The sequence below is a fragment of a genome, unplaced genomic scaffold (assembly GCF_019419815.1).
Source record: "Pyrus x bretschneideri cultivar Hongxiangsu unplaced genomic scaffold, Pyrus_bretschneideri_v1 Contig6, whole genome shotgun sequence".
In the NCBI taxonomy this organism is placed as follows: domain Eukaryota; kingdom Viridiplantae; phylum Streptophyta; class Magnoliopsida; order Rosales; family Rosaceae; genus Pyrus; species Pyrus x bretschneideri.
The window spans coordinates 9,999,742-10,025,143 of NW_025999798.1; the positions used below are offsets into that span (position 1 = coordinate 9,999,742).

The 25,402-nt window shown below is 39.0% G+C and overlaps 2 protein-coding genes across 2 annotated transcripts; one reads left to right on the forward strand and one right to left on the reverse strand.

Moving 5' to 3' along the window:
* Positions 1-2,500: 2,500 nt before the first annotated feature.
* LOC103954138 (putative leucine-rich repeat receptor-like serine/threonine-protein kinase At2g14440) lies at positions 2,501-6,683 on the forward strand. The gene is made up of 9 exons (XM_009365940.3): positions 2,501-2,726; positions 2,889-3,420; positions 3,791-4,254; positions 4,443-4,578; positions 4,703-4,774; positions 4,859-4,927; positions 5,224-5,295; positions 6,108-6,179; positions 6,257-6,683. The coding sequence occupies exons 1-9, from the start codon at positions 2,648-2,650 to the stop codon at positions 6,294-6,296; spliced, it is 1,536 nt and encodes a 511-aa protein (XP_009364215.2). The 5' UTR covers positions 2,501-2,647; the 3' UTR covers positions 6,297-6,683.
* A 435-nt stretch (positions 6,684-7,118) lies between these two features.
* LOC103954139 lies at positions 7,119-8,338 on the reverse strand. The gene has a single exon (XM_009365941.3). It carries the CDS (start codon positions 8,112-8,114, stop codon positions 7,389-7,391), a length of 726 nt encoding a protein of 241 aa, XP_009364216.2. The 5' UTR covers positions 8,115-8,338; the 3' UTR covers positions 7,119-7,388.
* Between the last annotated feature and the right edge of the window lie 17,064 nt (positions 8,339-25,402).

Genomic DNA, 25,402 nt, shown 5'->3' on the forward strand with positions numbered 1-25,402 from the left:
AAAATACTTTAAATTCATGCCTATATTATTAGAGATGATAATTGCCTTTATTTTATATTTCTATACATTGAACCAATCCTCGCATATAAATACATCTAAAATGTGTAAGTCGTGCGTAGTGCGCCGTGATTAAAAAATTGTCTTTTCGCACGCGCGTGAGAACACCATAATAGGCACTGCTGGGTGTGAGAGAGTATCCACGTCAACAACTTCAAATCTATTGCTTCCAATTATGTGCAGCCATCTTCTAGATTTCATCCCTCACCTCCAAACTTGGTATCATACTTTCTAAAGCATATACATTGACAAGGACAATGGAAAAAAACTAACACAAAACACATTTAGGGGCACGTAACGCCCGTGATGTAAAAATGCCTCTCGCAAGCACGTTAGTGCGTGCAGAGAGGCTAGTATTAATATAACTCAAGCAACTAGTGATGAGCTAAGATTACATGGTTCCAAAATGTGATATTGGAGAGCCAATATCAACTTGGGACACATGAAACATCATCATCAAGCACATATAATCGACTGGCTAATAGATGAAGGACAGAGGATAGATAAAATACAGTTGTCCTAACTCAGAGAATTGCTTGTTCATAACAGGATGTATTAAGTGCATCAAGACCGTTTTGAGATAACATGTCAACTACGTCACATGTAAAGTTACAAAAGTTTTGAGGGCCAAGCATTTGTCGGATCTAAGTGATTACAAAAATTTATACAACTTTGTATTTGTGTAATGTTAAATGATTGTACACAAATCAGTTATTTATGTCCCTTGAACTTTCATAAACCTAATTTAGTTGCTAATCTATAAATAAAGCCAATGAAAAAGGTGAATAGTAATTTTGGTGTCACCAAGCTTCAACAAAAATAATTGGACAAAAATGCCCCCAAGACAAAAAAAAAACTTCAAAGGCATTCCAAAATAATGCATCAAATAAGGCAGGGGCATTTTCGTCATTTTAATAATTAATTTTTTTTTTTTTTTGTGGTTTGTTTGTTTGTTTGTTTTTTTTTTTTTTGTTAATTAGTACCTCACAATAAGCTAGTAATAATGTGATTCAATTTCTCTATTTTTAAACATGTTCAAAATATCTTAAGAGACGTGTAATGCCGGTTATTAAAAAGTCATTCGCACACGGATAATAATGTGATTAAATTAGTTGTCAAATGATTTTTTTTTTTTTTTAACAAACGATATTATCTACGCTAAGGGAAAAGGGGTGGGCTTAGCCTCACAATGGGTTAACAATAATGTGATTCAATCAATTGTTTATTAAATATTATTTTCTCTATTTTAAACACGTTCAAAACATCTTAAGAGACATGTAATGCCGGTTATAAAAAAAAGTCTTTCGCATGCGAATAATAATGTGATCAAATTCGTTGTCAAATGATTTTTTTGTTTTTGTTTTTAACAAACGATATTATCTACACTAAGGGAGAGGGGTGGGTTTAGCCTCACAATGGGCTAGCAATAATTTGATTCAATCAGTTGTTTATTAAATATTATTTTCTCTATTTTTAAACACGTTCAAAACATCTTAAGAGGTGTGTAATGCCGATTATAAAAAAATGTCTTTCACTCGCGGATAATAATGTGATTAAATTACATTAAATTAGTTGTCAAATGATTTTTTTTTTTTAACAAATAATATTATATACATTAGGAGGGAGGGGGTGGGCTTAGCCTTACAATAGCCTAACAATAATGTGATTCAATCAGTTGTTTATTAAATATTATTTTCTCTATTTTTAAACGCGTTCAAAACATCTTAAGAGGCGTGTAATGCCGGTTATAAAAAAGGTCTTTCGCACGTAGATAATAATGTGATTAAATTAGTTGTCAAATGATTGTTTTTTTAACAAACGATATTATATACACTAAAGGGGAGGGGCGGTGGGCTTAGCCTCACAATGGGCTAGCAATAACATGATTCAATCAATTGTTTATTAAATATTATTTTCTCTATTCTTAATGTAAATTTTATAGATACCGATTTTATTATATGAATTTAGCTGCTTTAATTGGTTTATCAGGGGTTTCTTCTAGCATGATATAAGATTATTCATTTACTTCAAATATTTGACTTTCCTTTTGTCAATTTACAAATATAAATACATTTAAAACGTGTAAGTCTTGTGTAGCATGCTGGTATTCCAAAAATATCTTTTGTACGTATGTGAACGCGTGTTTGAAGGCTAGTTTACCTTAAGCCGATTTAATTTCATTAATCTTCAATTTGTGTTTGGCTCTGCAGTTTACTGTTGGGCTTTAGTTTGAGTTGGTCTGATTTGCTTCACTTGTTTACGGTTCTATTCGTTAATTCCCTCTGGTGGGTCGGGCCTTCATTTCGTTTATAAGTGGTACCCCACACACCAACCTACCCCACCAAATTATGATTAAAATTAGTTACTTTAGCAGTCAAACTACCAACTCTGACCCACCCAGCCCTCGTTTTCCCGCGCTTACCCAACCGAAATACCTTTCCCCTCCCCTAACTCCACCTTCTCCACTGTCGACTCCACCTCAACTCTCTCTCTCTCTTTCTCCTCCTACTCCTTCCTTGCTTAGCTCACTCACCCAACCAAAACCGTTCCATTCTCTCTCTCCTCACCCTCTCATGCCTCTCCCTCCACCATGTCTTTCTCCCTCCTCCCCCTCCTCCTCCTCCTGCTCTCCCTCCTCCCCCTCTCCCTCTCCCTCTCCCTCCCCAGAGGTAAGCCCCTTAGCAATAAACATTGCATTCCTCAAAATTTAATTTGGAAATGTCAAGTCCTGTATAGTAATTATATAATATAATATTTATTTTCTATTTGCCAATTGATTTTGGGGTTCGATGCTCGCGTTCTAATTTTAAATTTTTTTAATTTTCGAACAGGTACTCTAATCAACTGCGGCGCCGCCGTCAAATCCGAAATCGACGGCCGCGAATGGCTGCCGGATACCGGCTTTGTATCGGGTGGGACCTCGCGGAACTTAACGACCCCGGGCCTCGTCCCCATCCTCTCCACCGCGCGATCGTTCCCGAACTATCCCCACCGCAAGTTCTGCTACACCGTCCACGTCTACCGCAATGCAAAGTACATGGTCCGGACCACCTACTACTACTACGGCAGCGACTCGCCGCCGGTGTTCGACCAGATTGTGGACGGCACTTTCTGGGCCGTCGTTAACACCACCGAGGACTACGCTAACGGCATGTCGTCATACTACGAGGGGGTCTTTCTCGCCCAGGGCAAGACCATGAGCGTGTGCCTCGGGTCGAACAATTACACCGAATCCGACCCGTTTATATCCGCCCTGGAGTTTGTGATACTCGAAGACTCGCTTTACAACTCCACCGACTTTAAGTCGCACGGCCTCAGCTTGGTCGCCCGAAACGGATTTGGGTACACCGGACCCATCATTCGGTACGCGCCCTTCTCTTTGTTTTAACTTGTAGAATCCGTAAATTCAGTGACTTTGAAGTCAAAATTTGAGTTAGTTTAGAATCCAAAATTGGGTTATCATCAGATACCAGATTAGGAATTCGATCGGTTTTGGGAGCCATTTGGAGGGCACAATCCGATGAATGTTTTTTTTACCACCCCATTGATTGCGAGTTTAAATTTTGCATTTTGTGTAGTTTATAGATAAATTTGCATTCTTCCAACGACAATCAATGCGATGGTGAGCAAAAATGCTTCCTTATCTTTTGTTTAAGTTCAAAATTTTGTGTATTAAGTGACTTTGAAGTCAAATTTGTAAAGATTTTAGAATCTGAAATTGGGATATTTTCAGATACCCTGATGACCAATTTGATCGTTTTTGGGTGCCATTTGAAGAGCTCAATCCGCTGATTCCGATCAATGTGAGTAACTCAAATGCGTCAGTTTCTGGCATGTGGAATCTGCCCCCTTCGAAAGTTTTTGAAAGCGAATTGACGACAGGGCAAGCTGAGGCCATGGAATTGGATTGGCCTCCTGGGTCGGTTTCTGAATCGAAATACTACATAGCTCTGTACTTTGCATCAGGGGACTCCTCGGGGTCAAGGGTGATCAACATTAGCATCAATGGTGTACAGTATTACAAGGATTTGGATGTGAAGCCAGGAGGGCTTGTTGTATATGCGACGCAGTGGCCACTTTCTGGTTCTACTAGGATTACTATGACCCCTTCTGGGAGGTCAATCGGTGGTGCTCTGATTAATGCTGGCGAGGTGTTTGATGTTCTGCCCCTTGGAGGAACAACTCTTACTCGAGATGGTATGCTTATCTTTTGATGTTATTGGGATTATATTTTAGTTTTGAACTAACCCATATTAGAACTTTGTACCTACGCCTGCTCAAATTGCAAAGTTTAGATGCCATTTGTGCATAGGCTTGATGTAAGACTCCATGGCATTCATTTTAGTGATATCAATTCTGAAATCATGGCCATTTTCTTATCACAGTTATTGCTTTGCAAGGAGTAAAACAAAGTCTTCAGAACCCTCCACCTGGCTGGAGTGGTGATCCTTGTTTGCCCCGTCAGTACTCATGGACGGGCATTACATGCTCTTCAGGCCCTCGGATTCGTGTGGTCTCTCTGTGAGTTGAAACTTGTCGTAATCATTTTTCATTGCTTGATTTGGGTATTGCTTATAGTCTACTTCCCTTTCTTTTTTTCATCTCAACATGGCCAAAACTTACATCTATTTCCTCATGCGTACAGAAATTTGACTAGTATGGGCCTTTCAGGATCGCTATCACCTAGAATTGCCAATATGACCGCATTGTCTAATATGTAGGTTTCTGAAAATTTAACTGTATTTAGTTTGTTCACAAGTGTTTGTTGAATGCTTGATTGAAGATTTCGCACTTCTGGCAGCTTGCTTGGGAAGAATAAATTTACAGGGCCTATTCCCGATCTAAGTTCATTGAAGTTACTGGAGAAATTGTAAGTTGTAACAATTTACTTTCCACCTTTTGCCCCTGCTTCTTCATCATTTTATTCTTAAACTTGCAATGAAACACATTATGGATATGGAAGCATTGGCCACTGTAAATGGTATTCTGGAAGTCAATGGCTGAAACTATACTGCTTGTGGACCTGCGATTAAGTGATAAATAATCTATTTTAGCGGTTTTGTGCTACTTTCACGTTGCATTGATTGTCTCATCTGAATATTCCGAGTCTCCTTGTTGCGTGAAATGGCTTTCTCTTATCCAATTTTTCTTTTTCCCTCATTTAAGGCACTTGGAAGACAATCATTTCAGTGGAAATATCCCCTCATCGCTCGGGAGCATTGATAGCTTGCATGAACTGTAAGTGATGTCAAACAGTCAAAGTCTGTTTTTTGTTCTTTCTTGGTATCAGTTTGAGATTTTTACTCGCAGTTTCTAAAATGTCTATTTGTATAGAAAAACGGATGAGAAGAATTTGGTTTTATTATTAGTTTAAGCTCAAACAATTTTATATTCTATACTGTTCAATTACGGAAATGTTAGCATTTTAATTTATTTGTCGAAAAAGTTAATTGTGACTGATTTGTGAACTCTATGGATTAGAGTTCAACTTATGGTATAACCCCATTACAGACCTCTCATTGGAAACACCTACTTTTTAAAGCATTTGAATCTGAATGGCTGCTACAAAAATTTGCATGTTCGGCATGCTGTATGTTACAGACGAATACTTTAGGGCGTCCACATGTTCTGTCTGTCTTGTTGGTCAGAAGCAAATACCATTAGAAGTGTATCATGGTCTAAACCTTGTGATTCGACAAAGGATTCTCACCAATTTCGGAAATATATGCACGCACAGCACATTTATCTCAGTATATAGGACTAAAATGTTATGAACTTATGCAGGCATATTGTTATGGTTTCAGATGTAGATATTTATCCAAACGATACCTTGTTCAATCCTCATGGAAGATATTCTAGATCTTTTTTTTCTCTTGTTGTTGGATTATTCAGATTTTATGCCGATTTTTACGCTCACAATGCTGTTAGATAACAGCACAGCTCGGCAAACTATCTTCTTTTTTTTCCCTTTCTTTCATCTTGCACATGCGTTGATTCTGCCATGATACTTGACGTTTCTGAGTCCTAACTCGCTTCCACGTCTCTTTCAGTTTCTTACAAAACAATTGTTTGACTGGTGAAGTTCCTGATAGCCTTGTTGGAAAATCTGGTCTGGACCTAAGGTAGTTGAAATTTCACTAGTCTTACCACTCAAACCTTACATTGCACCTTAAGCTGATTGTTTTTCCTTGCGTTTCAGGACGTCTGGAAATTCTTTTTCAGCGCCGCCGCCTACTTGAACAGCTAGTATTATGCATTCAAAGGTAAATATTTTTTCCAAGAAACTTGATCCAAACTCTCAACATAAAGAGCTCTCCAAAATTTGGACTGCAAATTTTCCCATTGCCAGCTCTTTGGATCTGCAGTCGAAAGCTCTCGTGCCTATGTTTCTTTAGCTTTGGTGGAGTTTGAGATCTTCAGTGAAATTTTACTCTACATTTTTGTACCCGATTGTTCATATATGGTCACGTTGATTTGTCGTGTTCTTTGTGTAATTAGTCGATGTTGTTAAGTCGTCCATATTAATTTTTCTTATTCGTTAATACACATTTTTCCTTTCAAATCTACACATTGTATTGTTTGTAAATGTTATTTGTTGTGAAGTGATTGGTGTTGATCTTTTTTTACTTGGGTCTATGGTTGACATTCTACTTCAATTTCTTCTTATGGTTGTAGTCAAATGTCCCTATTACATTTACAAATATGCGTTAGGCCAACTGGCAATGTGCCCATCTCGTTACACATAAATTTAAATCTCTCTCCCCATAAATTAGAATCGGAATTCGAATCTCTATTACATTCAAACAATGCTCAAAAGAATCCTATCTATGTGGTCCTATTCCCCTTCTTCATATGCTAAAAATAATTCAAAAATCAGATTCCAAATGCTGCAATGGCTCACATGTTGGACCGACTGAGTTACAGATGTGCAATGTCTTCTCACTTTCCTACCCACTTATTTGGGAGAGCCAGTTGGCAGATAATGTACGTACTTTTTGGACAATACATCAAGGCAAATAAATAAATAAATCAAACAAATTTTGGTTAATATTGTGGCAAAATACTAGAAAAGTTAGCATTTACATTATGATTCTTCAAATCCAACATAATCAACACCCTAAACATGAGACAGAAATTTCAAATGAAATAAAAAAAATATTGAGAAAATTGAGAAAACAATGAACTTCTTGGACGAGGATTTCTAGTAAGCACCGGGATCCTTAGTTGTTGGATTCTTAGCCGCACATCTTATCTGGTGCATGTCATACAGTACCGGAGCACGGTCAAATTCTCGCATTGGACAATTAATCCTGCAGATCGGACCAACATCTCTACCTCTCTAGCACTCTTCCTTTTCTGAGAGGAAACAAAGGTGGGAAGGCACTGCTCTTCACCTGTGTGCAAATTGGCACATTTACCATTGGCCTTATTCTTATGCTTGCTGATCTTGTTCTTTCCAACCCTTTCTTTATCCTCTTCATATACTTCTCTTTGTTCCCTTCCTTCTCTTGATCCGTCCTCGTAGCTACATCCGCCGACGAGTTCGAGGAAGAAGAGGAAGACGAGGATGAGGAAGACGGGGACAATGATGAAGCGCGTTGCTTCTTCAGTCTTAGTAGCTCCTTCCACAAAACTGTGCACTTAGGTGGCCTCGGAGATGGATCATCGTCCACAAACCAACTCCCTCGGCTCTCCTCCTTGTTCACCACCTCTTCATTCTCATCTCCCTCGACATCCTTGGTCTTGAGGTTGAGCTTCGCGAGCTGTTCGGCGTGCTGCTTTTGCCAAAAGGGTAGGAGCTTCCCATCGAAAAATAGCTCATCTGCAGACAACATGGCATGGCTGCTCGCATTGCTCGAGAGAAACTCAAAATCTGGGTTACGTACCTTTTGGTGATCACCACACTCCATTTTTTTATCTTGTACTTCGCCGTGCGAATTCGGGGTGATGGAGATGAAGTTCTCATCGTCGAGAAACTCGACCGAGAATGAAATCCGCGGACTCAAAATCGAGTCGGCAGATATAGGGGTTGCCGGAACAATTTCTAGGGACCCCATTTTTGTGGTAGTGAAAGAGTGTTTTTGAGCAAATGCATGAGGGTATGTGATATATAAAGGGAAGGAAGAGATGCCTTATTAATGTTAATGTTTGAGTAAATTGTTAATCTGTGTGATTTGCGATTGCTAATTGGGTTAGTAATCATGGTTTGGACGGTGAGATTATAAAAGTTAGGTGGTCTGGCGGAGGCGAAACATGAGGGCTCAGGTGCTGTTTAGAATATAGAAGCAGGCACATGGACAACTTAACCTTTTTGGGAGCTTAATAAAGACAACAAAGTTTAACCGTAGTTTATTATGCAATTCTAACTAGTGTTTTCTTTTTTCTTCTTCTAAAACCCAAATATGAATAGAAAAAGTAAAAAGTAACTTCCTGATAAGGGTTTAACCTACGCTATTATAAAGAAAAGAAATGATTTTTGCACTTTCGTTTTCTACGTTTGCACTTTTTCTTTTGTTTTGAACTATGAATTCTCTTGTGGTTTGTTTAATTCGACGGCTGGAGAAAAAGAGAGGAATGTTGGAAATTATTTACCCATAAAGTATACAAAAAAGTGAGGAAGTTTTCTTTTCTTAGACAGTCTAACATATTACATTGTGACATTGATGAGTTGGGCAATTCATTATGCTAAACGTATAATTTATTCATAATCTCACAATATAACATATCAGATTTCGGGATTGTAATTCTAAATTATGTTCATGCTTTGTCTTGTAATATTTTCTAGCTTGTAGACTAGGGTAAATCCTGAACTTTGCAAGATACATGTGATTATCTTTGAGTTTGAGAGGGGGATCTTTTGCTTTTCAAATTAAAAACGAAATATTTGGTTTAGGAAACTTTAAATTAGGATTATCTCATAGATTAGTGGCAATTAATCTAATGAGTTTGGATTAGTCAAGGAGAGATTTGACTCCCCTGCTTACAGGGAGGTATTAACATGTTAGCTAGGGGTCCCAAGCATGTGGTCACATGAGAGTTATTTCCTTCCATGTGAAATTCTGAATCGTAGATACATTTTATGACCAAAATACCCTTCGATTGGTTTTGGCCCTTCCTGGTATTTCATGTGAATTGCCCATCTTGGTTTGGTTTTCCAGTAATTTTGAAAGGTTTATGAAGTGGTAGATATCATGCCCAATGGCTTAATAAGCTTCCTTTAAGATTTGGGTAGTTATGGTTAATCAAGACAGCTAATGAAAACATTTGGGGGTTAAATCTTATTTGAGAAATGTTTGGGAGATTCTTTCATAAGCGGAACTCTTTATAAACTCTCTACTACTTCATGTTTTTGGTACAATGATTTATAATATTGATCCTGAAATTGACGTTAAATTATAAATTGATAAAAAATCTATAGAGAGTCTCAATTTGAGAAAATCTAGTAACATTTCTCATCTTATTATTATTAAGGGTAATTAAATATTGCAGATGTTGAGTGGTCCTCCCTCTGTCCTCTCTTTGTATAATATATTGTTTGGTGTGTCTTTGTTGTATGACTTTTGAGGGGGCAATAATGTGTCAAAAGTGCTTACTTAATCTAATAAACAATATTAACCATCATGTGATGCCCAAATTATTTTTGGTTTTAGGCTTTTAGCAGTCATCAATTAATGCTAGCATTTTCATTACAAGCCACACATGGTGAAAGTGAAAACAAAGAGAATTAAGTGTGTGGATTAAAATTAAGATTAAACAAGTATGATTATGTGTAGAAAATGTAAGACAAATAGCACAATTTTTTGGAAGAATTCGTCGAATAAGCTTATTTAAATTATCCCTCAATTAAAGCTCCCTCATATTTTCATAATAGGTTGATTACCAAAGCACGTATAAGTTTGACCTTACTCAAGATTTAGCCTAACTTTAGGAATTAGCCTAAGTTTGACCTTACTCAAGATTTTTTCAAAAAACACTTCAAATTCTAATAAAAATTTCAACATATTTCTACTAAAACCTCTTTTAGTAAAAGTGTTTATGATTAGAAATGCTTCCTACATAAGTAGCTCTGAATATGCTCAAAATCATAAATAGCTTATGGTGTTAGGCATGTGATATCATGTCTTAAAGTTTTTAGTTTATTTATTTTATAGTTTTGGGAAAAACGATTTTAAGGACGTTTTGGCCATTTTAAATTTTACTTTAGTGTTTGGAGGTGGTTTAGAATTGACGGTAGAGATCAATTCCATGAGCAATTAGGCACAAACCGTTCGTGAATAGTAAGTTTCGAACAAATAAGTAATGAGCATTGAAAGTGAGGGGCATTTTGGCCTTTTTACACTTACTATAATAGTAAGTTTCCTGTTTTAGAAATTATGAACTTGCCAAATTTGAAAAGTTTCGAAATCAAGAAAGTTAACCCGAAAACCCATATCCTAGCCCGACATGACCTAACGACCCATTTCCCTTCGAATATTATGACGCAAATTCCTGCTATTTCTGACAAATTAGTCGTCCCTCTACAAAACTCACCCAAAAATCATTTTGATAGACTACCACACGTGGTGGTGCGAGGCCATAAAATTTAACGGGATCTAGCAATCCCTATTCATTTTTCAGCGAATTGGCTAAACGGCGATTGACGCCACCACCTAGGTTTTGTAGCCAATCAGCCCAGCAGTAAAACTCAACCAGTCCCAACCTTGTTGGAGCATCGCAGAAGGCAAATAGATGCCATGAAGATTACGACACCTGAGGTCTTTATCGGCAAAATTTGATGTCTTCCACCTACTTTTGGACTTCGTCGTAGGTATACAAGTTTTTCCTGGTGTTGAGCTCTACATGCTTGTAAAATTTGGTGAAATTTGAAGTTAGTCCCACTGCTTACGGCATCGTGTGAGAAACTCAAGTGACATGGGATTTTATTTTATTTTTATTTTTTTGGGGAAACAAGTGACATGGATTTTGGCCAAAACAATATGCTTGATGTCTTGAGCCCGTATTCAAGGTTTTGTTGAGATTCAATGTGATGGTTCAATTATTCAATTTTTGGGATAATTGTACGGCTGCTCGGTTTTCGTAGTAACAACGATCTGACCGTTGGATCGTCGTTCAATTTTATCAGTATGCTATTTATTAATTATCAAACCTTTGAAAACTTGTGGAATAAAAATTTACCTTTCAAATCTTCCGGATTTGAGAATCTAGGATTGTTGACCCCAATGGGGCCTACTTTGACTGATAATTGACTTTTTAGTCAACAAACCTCAAATTATTCTGGTGTCTGACGTGTGTGTTTTATTGGGCATTGATCGGTCTAAGTGCTTAGATCTTTGTGCTAGCTAGTTGGTAGTAGTCTAGACTTCGGGTGAATTACTTTAATATTATGTAAAAATAAGTATTTTGTCTATGGAAATCCTCATCTTGATATACTTTGTGGATATGACATGGAATTATAAACGTGTATTACTTGGTCATCGATTTGTTTTGTGAAATGATATATATATATATATATGAAATGATTGCGAATTGAGAGGCTAACAAAGAACTGTTATTGTTGTATACTTTCTTTCTGGTTCCGTGAGTATGTATGGAACTAGATTTCTATCTTTATTTCTAGTTACATGAGTTGATATGAAACCCCTGCGAATACCTTCATTTTAGGTATGCCATGAGTATGTATGGGCCTAGAATTTACGTTGCCATGAGTAAGTATGGGACATTAACTCTACTTGAGTTGCCATGATTAAGTCTGGAATCCAATATCTATATATTTCTTTCTGTTGTCATGAGTAAGTCTGGGACAGAAATCTATTCAGAATGCCATAAGTATGTTTGGAATACGGAACGTTGTGATTTGTGCTAACCTACTAGCCCTAGTATTTTATTATATATATGTAAGAGCCTGAGTGGATTCAATCAAGATTTGTGAGTAAAGATTGTTTTATATATGCAAAGGATTTTATGATATGTTTTATAACTAAGATTGATTGATTTATAATCACATATGTTGTATTATTGTCATTCACACGAGCTTTGCAGCTTATCCGAATTTTTGTTTTGCGAGGTGCACCGTTTCCATGATGCAAGGTTGTTTCTTAATTGGAGAGTACATGTAGTTGTTAGTGAAATAGGATATCAAGGGTGTAGCTAGTGTGTGCAGTGTACTCAAGAATAACGTTTGTTACCCTTTATTGTAATTTTGTTTCCGCTTATTATTTGATGTATTTCTAGTGGACTCGTGGCAAGATGACTGGGAAATGATTCTATAATCAAGGTAAAGGTAAAGAGAAGTGCATGTCATATGACATGTCAACATAATATTTTTTATGGAATGGTTCCGACAATGTTCGTATGTGTATTGTGATGCGCCTCGTGAAATTGAAAGCTAGTGAGTACTATTTACATACAACTGGTTACTATTACGTCTAGTGTTGTGACAGACGAGAGTAAAAGGTTAAAAAGAGACAAGACCACAGTACCCTACCTAAATGTGAAATGGGTGTGCTATTCACACATTCCATTTTACTTCTTACACACCCCTTGATCATTTATGTCTGTTGATTTTCTTCAATTTATCTGATCCGATGGCCAAAAATTAAAAAAGTATGTGATAAGTAAAATAGGATGTGTGGATATCACATCCCATGTGAAATACGTGACCCCATTGGATTGTATAACTTTGGAGAAAGGGGACCACAAGTTTTGATGTTCTAGACATACTTATTTTTGTAAGGATTAAAGGTGAAAAAAAATACAAGAGTAATTCGTTTGTTTGAGGTCACAAAATATTTTTAATTTTGTCAATTGATTCTTCTTTTAACTTATGAATTCAATTCGAATGGTTAGAAAAAGAGGAAAAAAACGTAAGAGGTCAAAAACGGAATGCAAAAATCACCGCCAGAAATAAAAACTCAGGCAAAGCAGTGTGGCAGGCTAAAGACTGTACAAAAATGGGGGACCATTAATTATTAATTAGCATATATAGAGATGATAGACCACTGTATTAAGTTAAAGATTAAGAGGAGGTTTACTCTGGTTCCATGCAAAGCCCAGCTGTTAACGTATAGGGAGGATTAGTAGACCATTTTAAATACTCCATCATGCAGGTTCAGCACACGAGAGAGAGAGAGAGAGAGCGAGCTAAACTCTTTGACCTCGTATTTGTTTAATTACTTACAGTTGGATACATACACTGTCATTTGTAAGACTCATGCCAGACACTCAGACAGTATATAATATATAGGTTAGGTGGATTGAAATTGAATCATCTTCTGCAAGTGATTGGTTAAGTATTCAGCAAAACATAAACAAAAACAAATACAAAAAGGAAAGGGAGCTTAATTAGGCAATACATGAAGTAGTTTCTATTTAATTAAGGACATGTCTCGCGTATAAATAGTTAAAAAAATTTCTAGGTTGTAAAGATACTTTTAGTACTTCATAACAGAACTTTTGTTATATATTCTAACAAAAAAAAAAAACTGCAAAGATTGTGAAGCAATATTACACGTTAGAAATCTATTAAACCTAGGGTCACTTACTTAAAAAATGCTTATAATTAGAAGTAATTTCTACAAAAACGTTCTCTAACCAGCCTATTTGTTAACGTTACAATAGAAATATTTGAGGACGGAGAAAAATTAGGCAAAAATGGGTAACAAATAGGCCGGGTGAGACCCAAAAACCTCACTAGAGTGTCTCCCCTGCAATCTAGCATGAGCATTTTCATCGGGCCGTGATTATAGGATTACTTAAAAGGTGGAGTGTTAATTAATTTCTGCATGCAGTATTTCAAGTTTCAACTAGATATTCTGCTATATATCTTTTCGGGTGCTGCACTCCGACGCCTTCAAATTAATTCCACCCACATTTACCAACGATTAAAATTAAGGAGGAGTTCATCTTTAAGATACTTTGTGATTGATTCATAAAATTTTGTGTTTGTGATTGGAATCGTTTATATAATAAATCACTATGTAAAGATTATCTCTGTAAAAAATTAATTTAAAATAAGATTGTTTAGTTAGTCAACTGTAGTAAATAGATAGACGGTTTGTTTTTATACAATTTGATGCTTAAACGATATCATATTTATAAATCATTACAAAGTGTTTTATAATATGAATAACTTTGATCATAAGCATGAAATTCTATGAATCGGTAACAAAGTATCTTGGGAAAGAACTTCTCCTCATCGCCGCGCGCTCCCGCCATATTGCAAACTTCTCTTCATCATTTCGTACATTCACACCCCCTTTGTCATTTTTAGAATATGAAATTTGAAAGTTGATGGTCGCACAAATGAAAGGATAATAAAAATTGCAAACATAATAAGAGAGTGAAGATCACTAATGAAAGCATAATAAAAATTGCAAACATAATAAGAGAGTGTGAACATGCAGCAAGCAACCTCCACAGTACTAGGTTGCTAGCACAAGTCAAATGCGAGGGCAATGCAGAGGAGCATAATCATGCCAAAGCTGTCCGTTGTACATGTTTAAGACTGCTCGAGTTGTTCAGACAACGTTTTCCAATTAATTCTTTTTTTGGACGAGATTCCAATTAATTCTAGTATCCTATCATTGCATTGCTTGTAATAAAGTAAGACAACTCACCTAGTTGTTGTACATAATATATTAGATTTCTATTTTTTTTTGAGGGAAAATATATTAATTCAAAGAAAAACTTCGGTAACACTCCATACTTCTAAATCATATTAAATTTCTATTTTACATATGCATGCATGTATTTTTTTTTAAGTTTTATTCAGCGATTACGAGGAAACACTCAAGTGGTTGTAATTCTTCTCCTTTTTTTACTAACGATGTTGCACACACAATGTGTGTTAATATTATTTGAGATAGTGGACTTCTAGAACGTGGATTTTTTTTTTTTTTTTTTTTTTTAAGTTTTAAGCAATTCATTTTTTTTATATAAATTAAAAAGATATTAGTCTTTTTGTTGTTTGACATAATTACACATGATTCGATAACTTACAATTTTTTTGTTATGTTATGTGTAGGGATTTTGTGACATCCCGTCCCGGAAATATCGAAACGCACGTGTGAAATGACTAAATTACCCCTAGTTCGTTCTTTGACATTATTGGTTGTTTTGTGTGTTGTGGCATGTGCTGGGCCACACACACACACATTCACACTCCTTGTCTCTCTCTGCCCTTTCTCTGTCTCTATCTCTCATCTCCTTCTCCCTTCCCGTTCACCTTAAAACGTACGGACAAACACACACTCACTCGCACGTTCACAGATCGAGGAAACCAAGGACACAGTTGAGCTCGTGAGGTCGAGGGGAACACAGCCATACCATTTTCAGGTGAGAAACACATCGTTTTCACGTCGATTCGACGATGTCCGTTTTGAGTACTGTTCATGCAAATTTAATCTAGCTTGTTTTTGGGATTTTGAAGCTTATAGACGTCTTAGTGAGGTCCCAAGGAGCTTAGAAGTAATTCGTTGGACGATTTTGGACGTCGGGATAGCTTGGTTCGAAGTTGGCCGGTTTTGGACAGTTTGCACAGGTAATATCGTGTGGTTTTTGGCCTTTAAAAGTAGTTTGAATGTGTTCTACTAGTCCTAAGCTTCATTTTGGTTCAAGAAACGTGAAAAATGGTTGAAAAACGAGTGAGAAATCATTATTTGAAAATTTTCCAGTTTTCCGGCGCCGGCGACGGCGCCGGAGCCTCGCCGGAGGTTCGCCGGAGAAGGTGACGGAATATTCCTGACGCCGTTAACGGAATCTGTCAAAACTGACGGAATATTCCTAACGGCGTCAGTTGACGCCGTCCGTGTGCACCGCACATGCCTGCGCGTGGCCGGCGCGTGGGGGCGCGTGCGGCGGAGGAAAATTTTTCTAAAAATATGGTTGTGATCCTGAGGTTGTGTAGAGCACGTTGGTATATTCAATTGTACATTTTGAGCAATGTATGAGAAGTTATTACGAGAAGTTGGTTATGTGCTTTAAAGTTAACGTTTTTATAGCTATTTCGCATATAGGTGACACGTACCCCGAGGACGAGCGTGCACACGCGAGGCAGGGGGGCTACGACCCTTCTACATACCAGTGAGTGGGCTTTTGGTCTTCCCTATATACCTATATACTATGTTTTCCCAGAAATTGAATAAATGTTTATTAGTTATGCCATGCATTACATTATCGTTTTTCGTGCATCGTTGGGAATGTTAGTGGTTGCATATATACATACATATGCATATTGGGTGCTGTGGACGCACAGGTAAGTGACAGGTAAGTGGTATTCATATTTATATTCAGCAGTAGTTTGAGATGCTTAGAGAGCTCATAACCTGCACACCCGGTGTTAGTGCTCCCGCCCGTGGCCAGGGCACAGTCCTTCACGTGATGTTCACCTCCCGCACCTTATGCTCACCTTGGATTCAAGGTAGGTGCACAGTCCTGTCGTACATACCACTTTAGGTGGTTCCGACTCGTAGGTGACCCGTGATTATTCGCCCAGTCTTCACGTGATCGTAGCACTTATTTACACCCCAGGCCTGTCGTACAGACCACTTTAGGTGGTTCCGACTCGTGGGCAGGTTCAGATATTGAGATTGAGATTTGAGCTCTAGATGCAGCCGTACAGGTCACGTTAGGTGACTCCGGCTGCCAGATTACATGATATTGATATGTTTATACCTGGGCACTTGCATATCATTATGAGACTTCGGCATGGCATATTATTGAGCACATGGCATATATTTGAGCATGTTTAGCACATGTATTATGCGTATATATATATTTTCTGGGAGGTATACAGGTTTTACGGCGAGGGGTTAGAAAGTATTTTATAAATGGTTTTCGAAAGCTTTGTTTTTGCCCACTCACGCTTTTGTTTTGCGCCCCTCCAGGTTCTAGTTGAGTAGCAGTTCCGGTGGTTTCCCAGAGGGTTTTTCCGGCACTTCTGACAGACACCTATCATTGTAGGGTCACCTTCGGGTGCACTTTTATTGTATCTTTTCTTTTGGACTGCTGTAGACTTGCTCTGAAATTGTGACTCCCTCACTAGCACTGTATTATTACCTTGTATGCTAGTTAGTTTTTAATTATTCGTACTTCATATTACTACTTTATTAGCTTCCGCACGTGCACATGGCTACGTCACCTTCGTGTGACAGCCAGCACTCCCTGATCTCGGTCGGGGTGTGTCAGTTTGGTATCAGAGCTTAGGTTTGGCAGTCTTGTGTCTGTGTGAGTATTCTAATGGTCTTGGTGTCTTCTGTCAGAATTATGCCGCCTCGTCGGGAACCACGTCGCTCTTCTGAGTCTAACTTCCCCGATGTTGCTCAGTTGGGGGAAGTTTTTGCTACAGCCCTTCAGTCAGTATTGCGCCCTCCCCAGAGGACTCCTCTGGAGACCATGTATAATCTGAAGTTGGATAAGTTCAAGGGTAGAGGGTCACGAGGGCGCAGAGCGTTGGTTAAAGTATATCGAGAAGATTTTCCGTGAATTGCATAATCAGGGGAACCTTCCTATAGAGAGGTGGGTCGAGACGACCTCATGGTTTATGGATACGGAGTCTGCAGCCTGGTGGGAACAAGAGCTTCGTCGTTTGACTCCCGCTGAGCAGACCGATTGGGACGTTTTTAAGGAATTGTTCAAGAGGAGATTTGTGCCTCCTGAATACATTGACCGTAAGAAACAGGAGTTTACTGAACTGAGGCAACGGAAGATGACAGCTAACGAGTACTACCGCAAGTTTACTGATCTGTCCCACTACCATCCTGATGTTGCTGGTAATCCAGCAGAGATGCTCCGTCGTTTCCGTTTGGGCACCAAGAAGAAGTGGCGTTCGATGACGACTACTATCCACAGCGAGACCTACCAGGATTTCTACGAGATATTATTGAGGATAGAGGATTCTGAGAACATGTCGAGCGACAGTGAGGAAGAAAAAGACGGCAATCAGAAGAAGGACGACAAAGGTAAAGGTCAAGCGTCGCTCGGACCCCGTCAGACTCAAAACTTCAAGAAGGGTGGTGCTAGCTCGAGTTCTTCGAGTGGTGGCTTCAGTGCCACTGGACAGGGCCGTGGAGGTAGATTTTCTGGTGGCGCTAGAGGCCAGAGGCAGGGCGATGGTGGTCGAGGCCGAGCCCCTATTTGCCGCAGGTGTAACAACCGGCATTTCGGCGAGTGTAGGCGTGGTAGCAGTGGGTGCTTCACGTGTGGACATATGGGACATAGAGCGGCAAATTGTCCCCAGGGTCAGCAGCAGCAGAAACCGCAGCAGACCTTTATGCCACCACCTGCACCGCTCCAGCAGATCCAGGGTTCGACTAGCTACGGCCAGACGGGTCGAGGTGGTGCTTACCACTATCAGGGTGATGTTGTCCCCTATGCTTCGGGGCAGTATCAGTATCCCCAGGATCCCTATTCCCAGGGTGGCTATCCTCAGTATTTGGGCGGCTATATGTCGTATCCTCCAGCTCCAATAGATGGCTCTCAGTGGTACCAGGGAGGACAGTATCAGCAGGGTGAGATTGCCACTAGTAGTGCAGGGTCTTCGAGACAGTCGGGTCAGCCCAGTCAGGGGCGTGGTGCTCAGGGACACGGTGTTCAGGCGAGCAGAGGTCGCGGCGGACGTCAGCAGGGCCAGGGGCGTCTTCACAATATTTCTCTGCAGGACGCTCAGAACAACCCATACTTGATTATGGGTACGTTAAACATTCTTGGTTGTTTTGCTAGAGTCTTAATTGATTGTGGAGCTACACATTCCGTAATTTCTCATACATTTGCTCAAGTGACGCAACCTAGCCCCACACCTCTAGGGTACGATTTAGAGTTCGCTATGCCTAGAGGAGAGAGATGTGTTGTAGATTGTGTGTACCCAGGATGTCCAGTGATAGTCGAGGGTGTTGTTTTAGCAGCTGATCTTATCCCGTTAGATATTGTCGACTTTGATGTGATTCTGGGCACAGACTGGTTGCATTTCTATCGTGCCAACATTGACTGTTACGGGAAAGTAGTTACATTTCATCGTCCTGGACTACCTGTGGTTACTTTTGTGGGTGAGCAGAATGGGGTGAGACATGGCGTTATTTCAACGTTGCGAGCGAAAAAGTTATTGTCTAAAGGTTGCCAGGGGTACCTAGCACATGTGGTGTTAGATGAGGCCGCTCCTGGTAGAGTTGAGGATGTGAGAGTGGTCAGACACTTTCCTGATGTTTTCCCTGAGGATTTACCTGGTCTACCCCCAGATTGAGACGTGGAGTTCACTATTGAATTGCTCCCAGGTACTAATCATATTTCTTTAACTCCTTATCGTATGGCTCCCGCTGAGTTACGGGAATTGAAGGTTCAGTTGCAGGAGTTAGTGGATAAGGGATTTATTCAGCCTAGTACTTCGCCTTGGGGCGCTCCAGTTTTGTTTGTGAGGAAGAAGGATGGAACTTTGAGGCTGTGTATCGATTATAGGCAATTAAATCGGGTGACGATTAAAAACCGTTATCCATTGCCTCGTATTGATGACTTGTTTGATCAGCTGAGAGGTGCTTGTGTATTTTCCAAGATAGACTTGAGGTCTGGGTACTATCAGTTGAAGATCAATAGGGATGATGTCCCTAAGACGGCGTTCCGAACTCGTTACGGTCATTACGAGTTTCTGGTTATGCCATTTGGGTTGACGAATGCACCAGCTGCTTTCATGGATTTAATGAACCGGGTATTCCAGCCTTACTTGGATAGATTCGTTATTGTCTTCATCGACGATATTCTGGTGTATTCTAAGTCGAAAGCGGAGCATGTTCGACATCTTACTTTGGTGTTGAAGAGGTTGAGGGAACACCAATTGTATGTTAAGTTTAGCAAGTGCCAGTTCTGGTTAGACCAAGTTGCATTTTTGGGGCACATCATTTCTGCTCAGGGTATTTTGGTGGACCCTCAGAAGGTTGCAGCTATAGAGAGTTGGGAGCAACCGCGAACAGTCACCGAGGTGAGAAGTTTCCTTGGTTTGGCGGGGTATTATCAGAGATTCGTTAAGGATTTTTCGGTGATTGCCTTGCCACTGACGAGATTAACGAGGAACGATGTTAAATTTGAGTGGGATGATAAGTGTGAGCAGAGTTTCCAGCAGTTGAAGCATTGTCTCACTCATGCACCTGTTTTGGCACTCCCAGACGATAGCGGTGATTTCGAGTTTTACAGCGATGCTTCCTTGAATGGTCTGGGATGTGTATTGATGCAGCATGGTAGGGTGATTGCTTATGCTTCGCGACAGTTAAAACCCCATGAGTTGAATTACCCTACACATGATTTGGAGTTGGCTGCCATCATCTTTGCGTTGAAGTTTTGGAGACACTATCTTTACGGAGAGAAGTGTAGGATCTTTACAGATCACAAGAGTCTTCAGTATCTCTTTACTCAAAAGGAACTTAATCTTCGTCAACGGAGGTGGTTGGAGTTGCTCAGCGATTACGATTGCATGATTGATTATCACCCTGGTCGTGCGAACGTAGTGGCTGATGCACTTAGCAGGAAGTCTCAGGGCCGCATTAATGCATTGTACGCTAGCCGTATTCCTCTTTTGGCGGATTTGCGTGCGATAGGAGTGAGGTTAGAAGCCGAAGACCGAGATGTGGCTTTACTTGCTAATTTCCAAGTTAGGCCAATTTTGGTCGATCGTGTGCTCGAAGCTCAGGTAGCTGATCGGGAGACTCAAGAATTAATTCAAACTCGAGAGCAAGGAAGGAGGCGAGACCTCAGAGTTCGTGATTCGGACGGCATGTTGATGCAAGAGGGTAGGATGTTCATGCCTAATAATGTAGATTTGAAGAAAGAAATTCTCGATGAAGCACATATCTCGACTTACGCCATGCATCCAGGAGCTACTAAAATGTATCATACCATTCGACCATTTTATTATTGGCCGGGTATGAAGAGGGAGATAGCCGAGTATGTGAGCAGGTGTGCTGTTTGTCAGCAGGTTAAAGCGGAGAGGAAGAAGCCGTTTGGGTTGTTGCAGCCGCTTCCCGTTCCAGAGTGGAAATGGGAAAATATCACCATGGATTTTGTGTACAAGCTCCCGCGTACACATAATGGCTTTGACGGCATTTGGGTAATCGTAGATCGGCTCACTAAGTCGGCACATTTCATTCCAGTGAGGGAAAAATATCCCTTGAGCCGTTTAGCGGAGTTGTTTATCTCGAAGGTTGTGAAGTACCATGGTGTCCCTGTGAGTATTGTCTCGGATCGTGATCCACGTTTTACATCGAAGTTTTTGGTAGCTTTTCAGGAAGCTTTGGGCACGAGACTACTTTACAGTACAGCGTATCATCCACAGACGGACGGACAGTCAGAGAGGACTATTCAGACTTTGGAAGATATGTTGCGAGCTTCGGTGCTACAGTTTGGTGATGCTTGGCACCAGCGGTTAGATTTGATGGAATTTGCATACAACAACAGTTTTCATTCGAGTATCGGCATGGCGCCATTCGAGGCATTGTATGGTAGATCTTGTCGCACTCCGTTGTGTTGGTCAGAGATTGGCGAGAGAGTTTTAGTGGGTCCGGAGATTGTCGAGAAGACTACTCAGAATGTTCAGGTGATTAAGTCTAACCTGAAAGCAGCCCAGGACAGGCAGAAAAGTTTAGCTGATCGGCATGCTACAGACAGAGTGTACGAGGTCGGAAATTGGGTATTTCTGAAGCTTTCACCGTGGAGAGGTGTCCTGCGGTTTGGAAAGAAGGGGAAGTTGAGTCCCAGGTACATCGGACCATACGTGGTCACGGAGCGTGTTGGTGAGGTAGCTTACAGGTTGGAGTTGCCTCCGGAGTTGGCTAGAGTGCATAACGTTTTTCACGTGTATATGCTCCGACATTATGTTGCTGATCCATCTCATGTGATACCTCATCAACCGTTAGAGATTAATCCAGATTTGACGTATGACGAGGAACCGGTGACGATCATCGATTGGAAAGAGAAGGTTCTGAGGAACAAGACGGTGAATTTAGTGAAAGTTTTGTGGAGGAATCATTCAGTCGAGGAAGCTACGTGGGAGACAGAAGATCGGATGAGGGATTTGTATCCTCGATTGTTCTTTGACCACTAGGGGTTGCTGCTTGGTTATTTTGAATTTCGGGACGAAATTCTCTTAAGGTGGGAAGGTTGTGACATCCCGTCCCGGAAATATCGAAACGCACGTGTGAAATGACTAAATTACCTCTAGTTCGTTCTTTGACATTATTGGTTGTTTTGTGTGTTGAGCTCTAGATGCAGCCGTACAGGTCACGTTAGGTGACTCCGGCTGCCAGATTACATGATATTGATATGTTTATACCTGGGCACTTGCATATCATTATGAGACTTCGGCATGGCATATTATTGAGCACATGGCATATATTTGAGCATGTTTAGCACATGTATTATGCGTATATATATATTTTCTGGGAGGTATACAGGTTTTACGGCGAGGGGTTAGAAAGTATTTTATAAATGGTTTTCGAAAGCTTTGTTTTTGCCCACTCACGCTTTTGTTTTGCGCCCCTCCAGGTTCTAGTTGAGTAGCAGTTCCGGTGGTTTCCCAGAGGGTTTTTCCGGCACTTCTGACAGACACCTATCATTGTAGGGTCACCTTCGGGTGCACTTTTATTGTATCTTTTCTTTTGGACTGCTGTAGACTTGCTCTGAAATTGTGACTCCCTCACTAGCACTGTATTAGTACCTTGTATGCTAGTTAGTTTTTAATTATTCGTACTTCATATTACTACTTTATTAGCTTCCGCACGTGCACATGGCTACGTCACCTTCGTGTGACGGCCAGCACTCCCTGATCTCGGTCGAGGTGTGTCAGATTTTGTTTGACAAATAAGGTTCACTTAATAAATAGTATAAAGAGTGAGAATGTAAGAACAATACGGAAACTAGCACATATTGATGAATTTTTATATTTGTTTGTGTGATTGGTTTAATCTTGTGTTTTAACTTTGCGTTTATATTATTTCACCCTCGTTCGTTAGAGGGAACTTAGGACTCAATTTCCTGAAGTATTCAAAATCTAATGCTTCTAGTACTAGTATTTTCTGATACCTTTGGGTAAAGGTATGCATGTGGGAGTTTATCATGAATATTGTGGAATTGTCTTTTGCATAACGTAAGAGCGAGAAGAGTCCAAGAGTGCAAGGACTTTATTATTTGGCTGGCTGCCAGGTAAATGTTGTCATATGTATAAAAGGGAGAAAAGCACCTAATTAATCAGATGTCATGCTGGTTTGGTATTGATATGCTTGGGAAAAAAAATTGTTTCTGTTGTGCTATAAGAATAAGTTCATTTTTGTTGTTTCATGTTTTCAGTTTTTTTTTCATCTAAAACTGTGAAAATAAGTTATTTTTAAGTATTTACCAAACACATTTTTGAGCTCAACTTTTTTTTATACTTATTTTTTGTAAAAACACATAAGTACCAAACCAAACCAAACCAATACATCAACAGGCAACCTTGCAATTTATATGCAATAGGAATTTTACTTAATTTGCATGTGAATGCTTGGGCGTATTGGACATGCAACATGGAGAAGGGAGTCTTCTGGTTGGAATAAGACGCATCATTTAGAGGGGCATATGTCTTTTCGTTTGAAGTTTGCAGAAGATAAGATCATATTTCAACATAATATTATTGGGAAGAATATATATATATATATATATAGCGAAGTTTGCAGAAGATAAGATCATATTTCAACATAATATTATTGGGAAGAATATATATATATATATATATATAGAGAGAGAGAGAGAGAGAGAGAGAGAGAGAGAGAGTTATCATGTGGAGTTAACTTTAAGTGGGGAGGAGCTCTACTCACACCTTAATTCCAACTAGAATATATAAACTATTATTTATCTTATATAACCCATCTTATATAAGGATTTTTTTAATTTTTTTCTTCATAAAGCTCAACATGTTCCCTCCATTTTGTCTTAACACTTATCAAATATAAACACTACGTAGTCGAGTGAAATGAGGTGAATGGAGGTCTTATTTTTGTCCATATCATTATTTGATGGAAAGGCAGATGAAACCGGACGTATACGTCTGATTGTAAGACAAATTGAACTTTGGGTGGTTTTTTTTTTTGGTAAAGAAACTTTGGGTGGTTAATCGTAAAGTTATTTAGTTTGGGATTGGACAAATTTGGAAAACTTCATATATCATTTGTGAAACTTTCCTTTCAAATTTACATTAACCACACGTAATTAACTAATATATGCACTTTAGGGCCTCTTCAAATATGGTTCTTCCCTTGCCCTGCCAATGAGGCAATCGCATAAGGCATTATATTTTAAGTCCATTATGTATGTCTCACGTGACAATGTTTAATTAATTAAAATATTAATACAGTGACATCATGCGTAAACTTTTTGCAAGAATTGATAGTTATTATTCCAACTTGTCATACATAGCCTCTCAACCGTCAAGCACTGTACTAACAGTACGTGGTGTGAAAGGGGTGGCTAATGTTCACCGTGGGGGGCCATGCCATTGCATTATTTGCTAGGTCCACATGGAAACAGGTTAGATTCAGAAGAGTCTCATCGATCTGACAAAGACAAACTATCAGGTGCGAATTAATGTGATTTTGTCCATCTCCGTCTGTTTTTGTTTTTGAAGAATATTTGCCACAAAAATAAAAAATCTATAAACTTGGTTTTAACTGTAAATACACATAAAATCTATATGGGTAATGTTAGAACGAGCAAATTTTTAAGTCAAATTTTATAACTAAATGATATGGTTGTTGATGATTAAATCATTACATTAATGAATGTTGACTAACGTACTTATTTTCTATTAATAACATATTATTTAATTTATAAATTTGATATAAAAATTCGATCTTCTTAACATTATTCAATCCATAAATATCTTTATATGCTAATACAACTTTTTATAAATTGTGCCTCGAACATAATTCATATGGGTATACTACACTAATAGTCTCTCTAGTAGTTCCAGTTCCATTGCGTTAGCATCGTTAGTCCACGTTTAATTAATGTAAATTATGTTTAGAGGATAGATTTTTCAATGTGTCGAAAACACGGAAATGTATATACCGTGTCATAATATAAGTATAGTTGAATACTTTAATAAAAAATTTCACCACTTTTATTATGACACTTGGTGTTTGAAACTGTGTTCCAAGCACATTGAAAATTTCTCCTTTTAGAGTTTAGATTTACAATATATAGAGTCCATCAAATAAATTTACAGATCCAATGATTAATCCTAATGACTATCATGCCTTTATTTTGATTCTTTCAAATTATACACGTTGATTTAATGATGAAATATTTTAGGATCATTTTCCTAGAGTTAATTCAAACA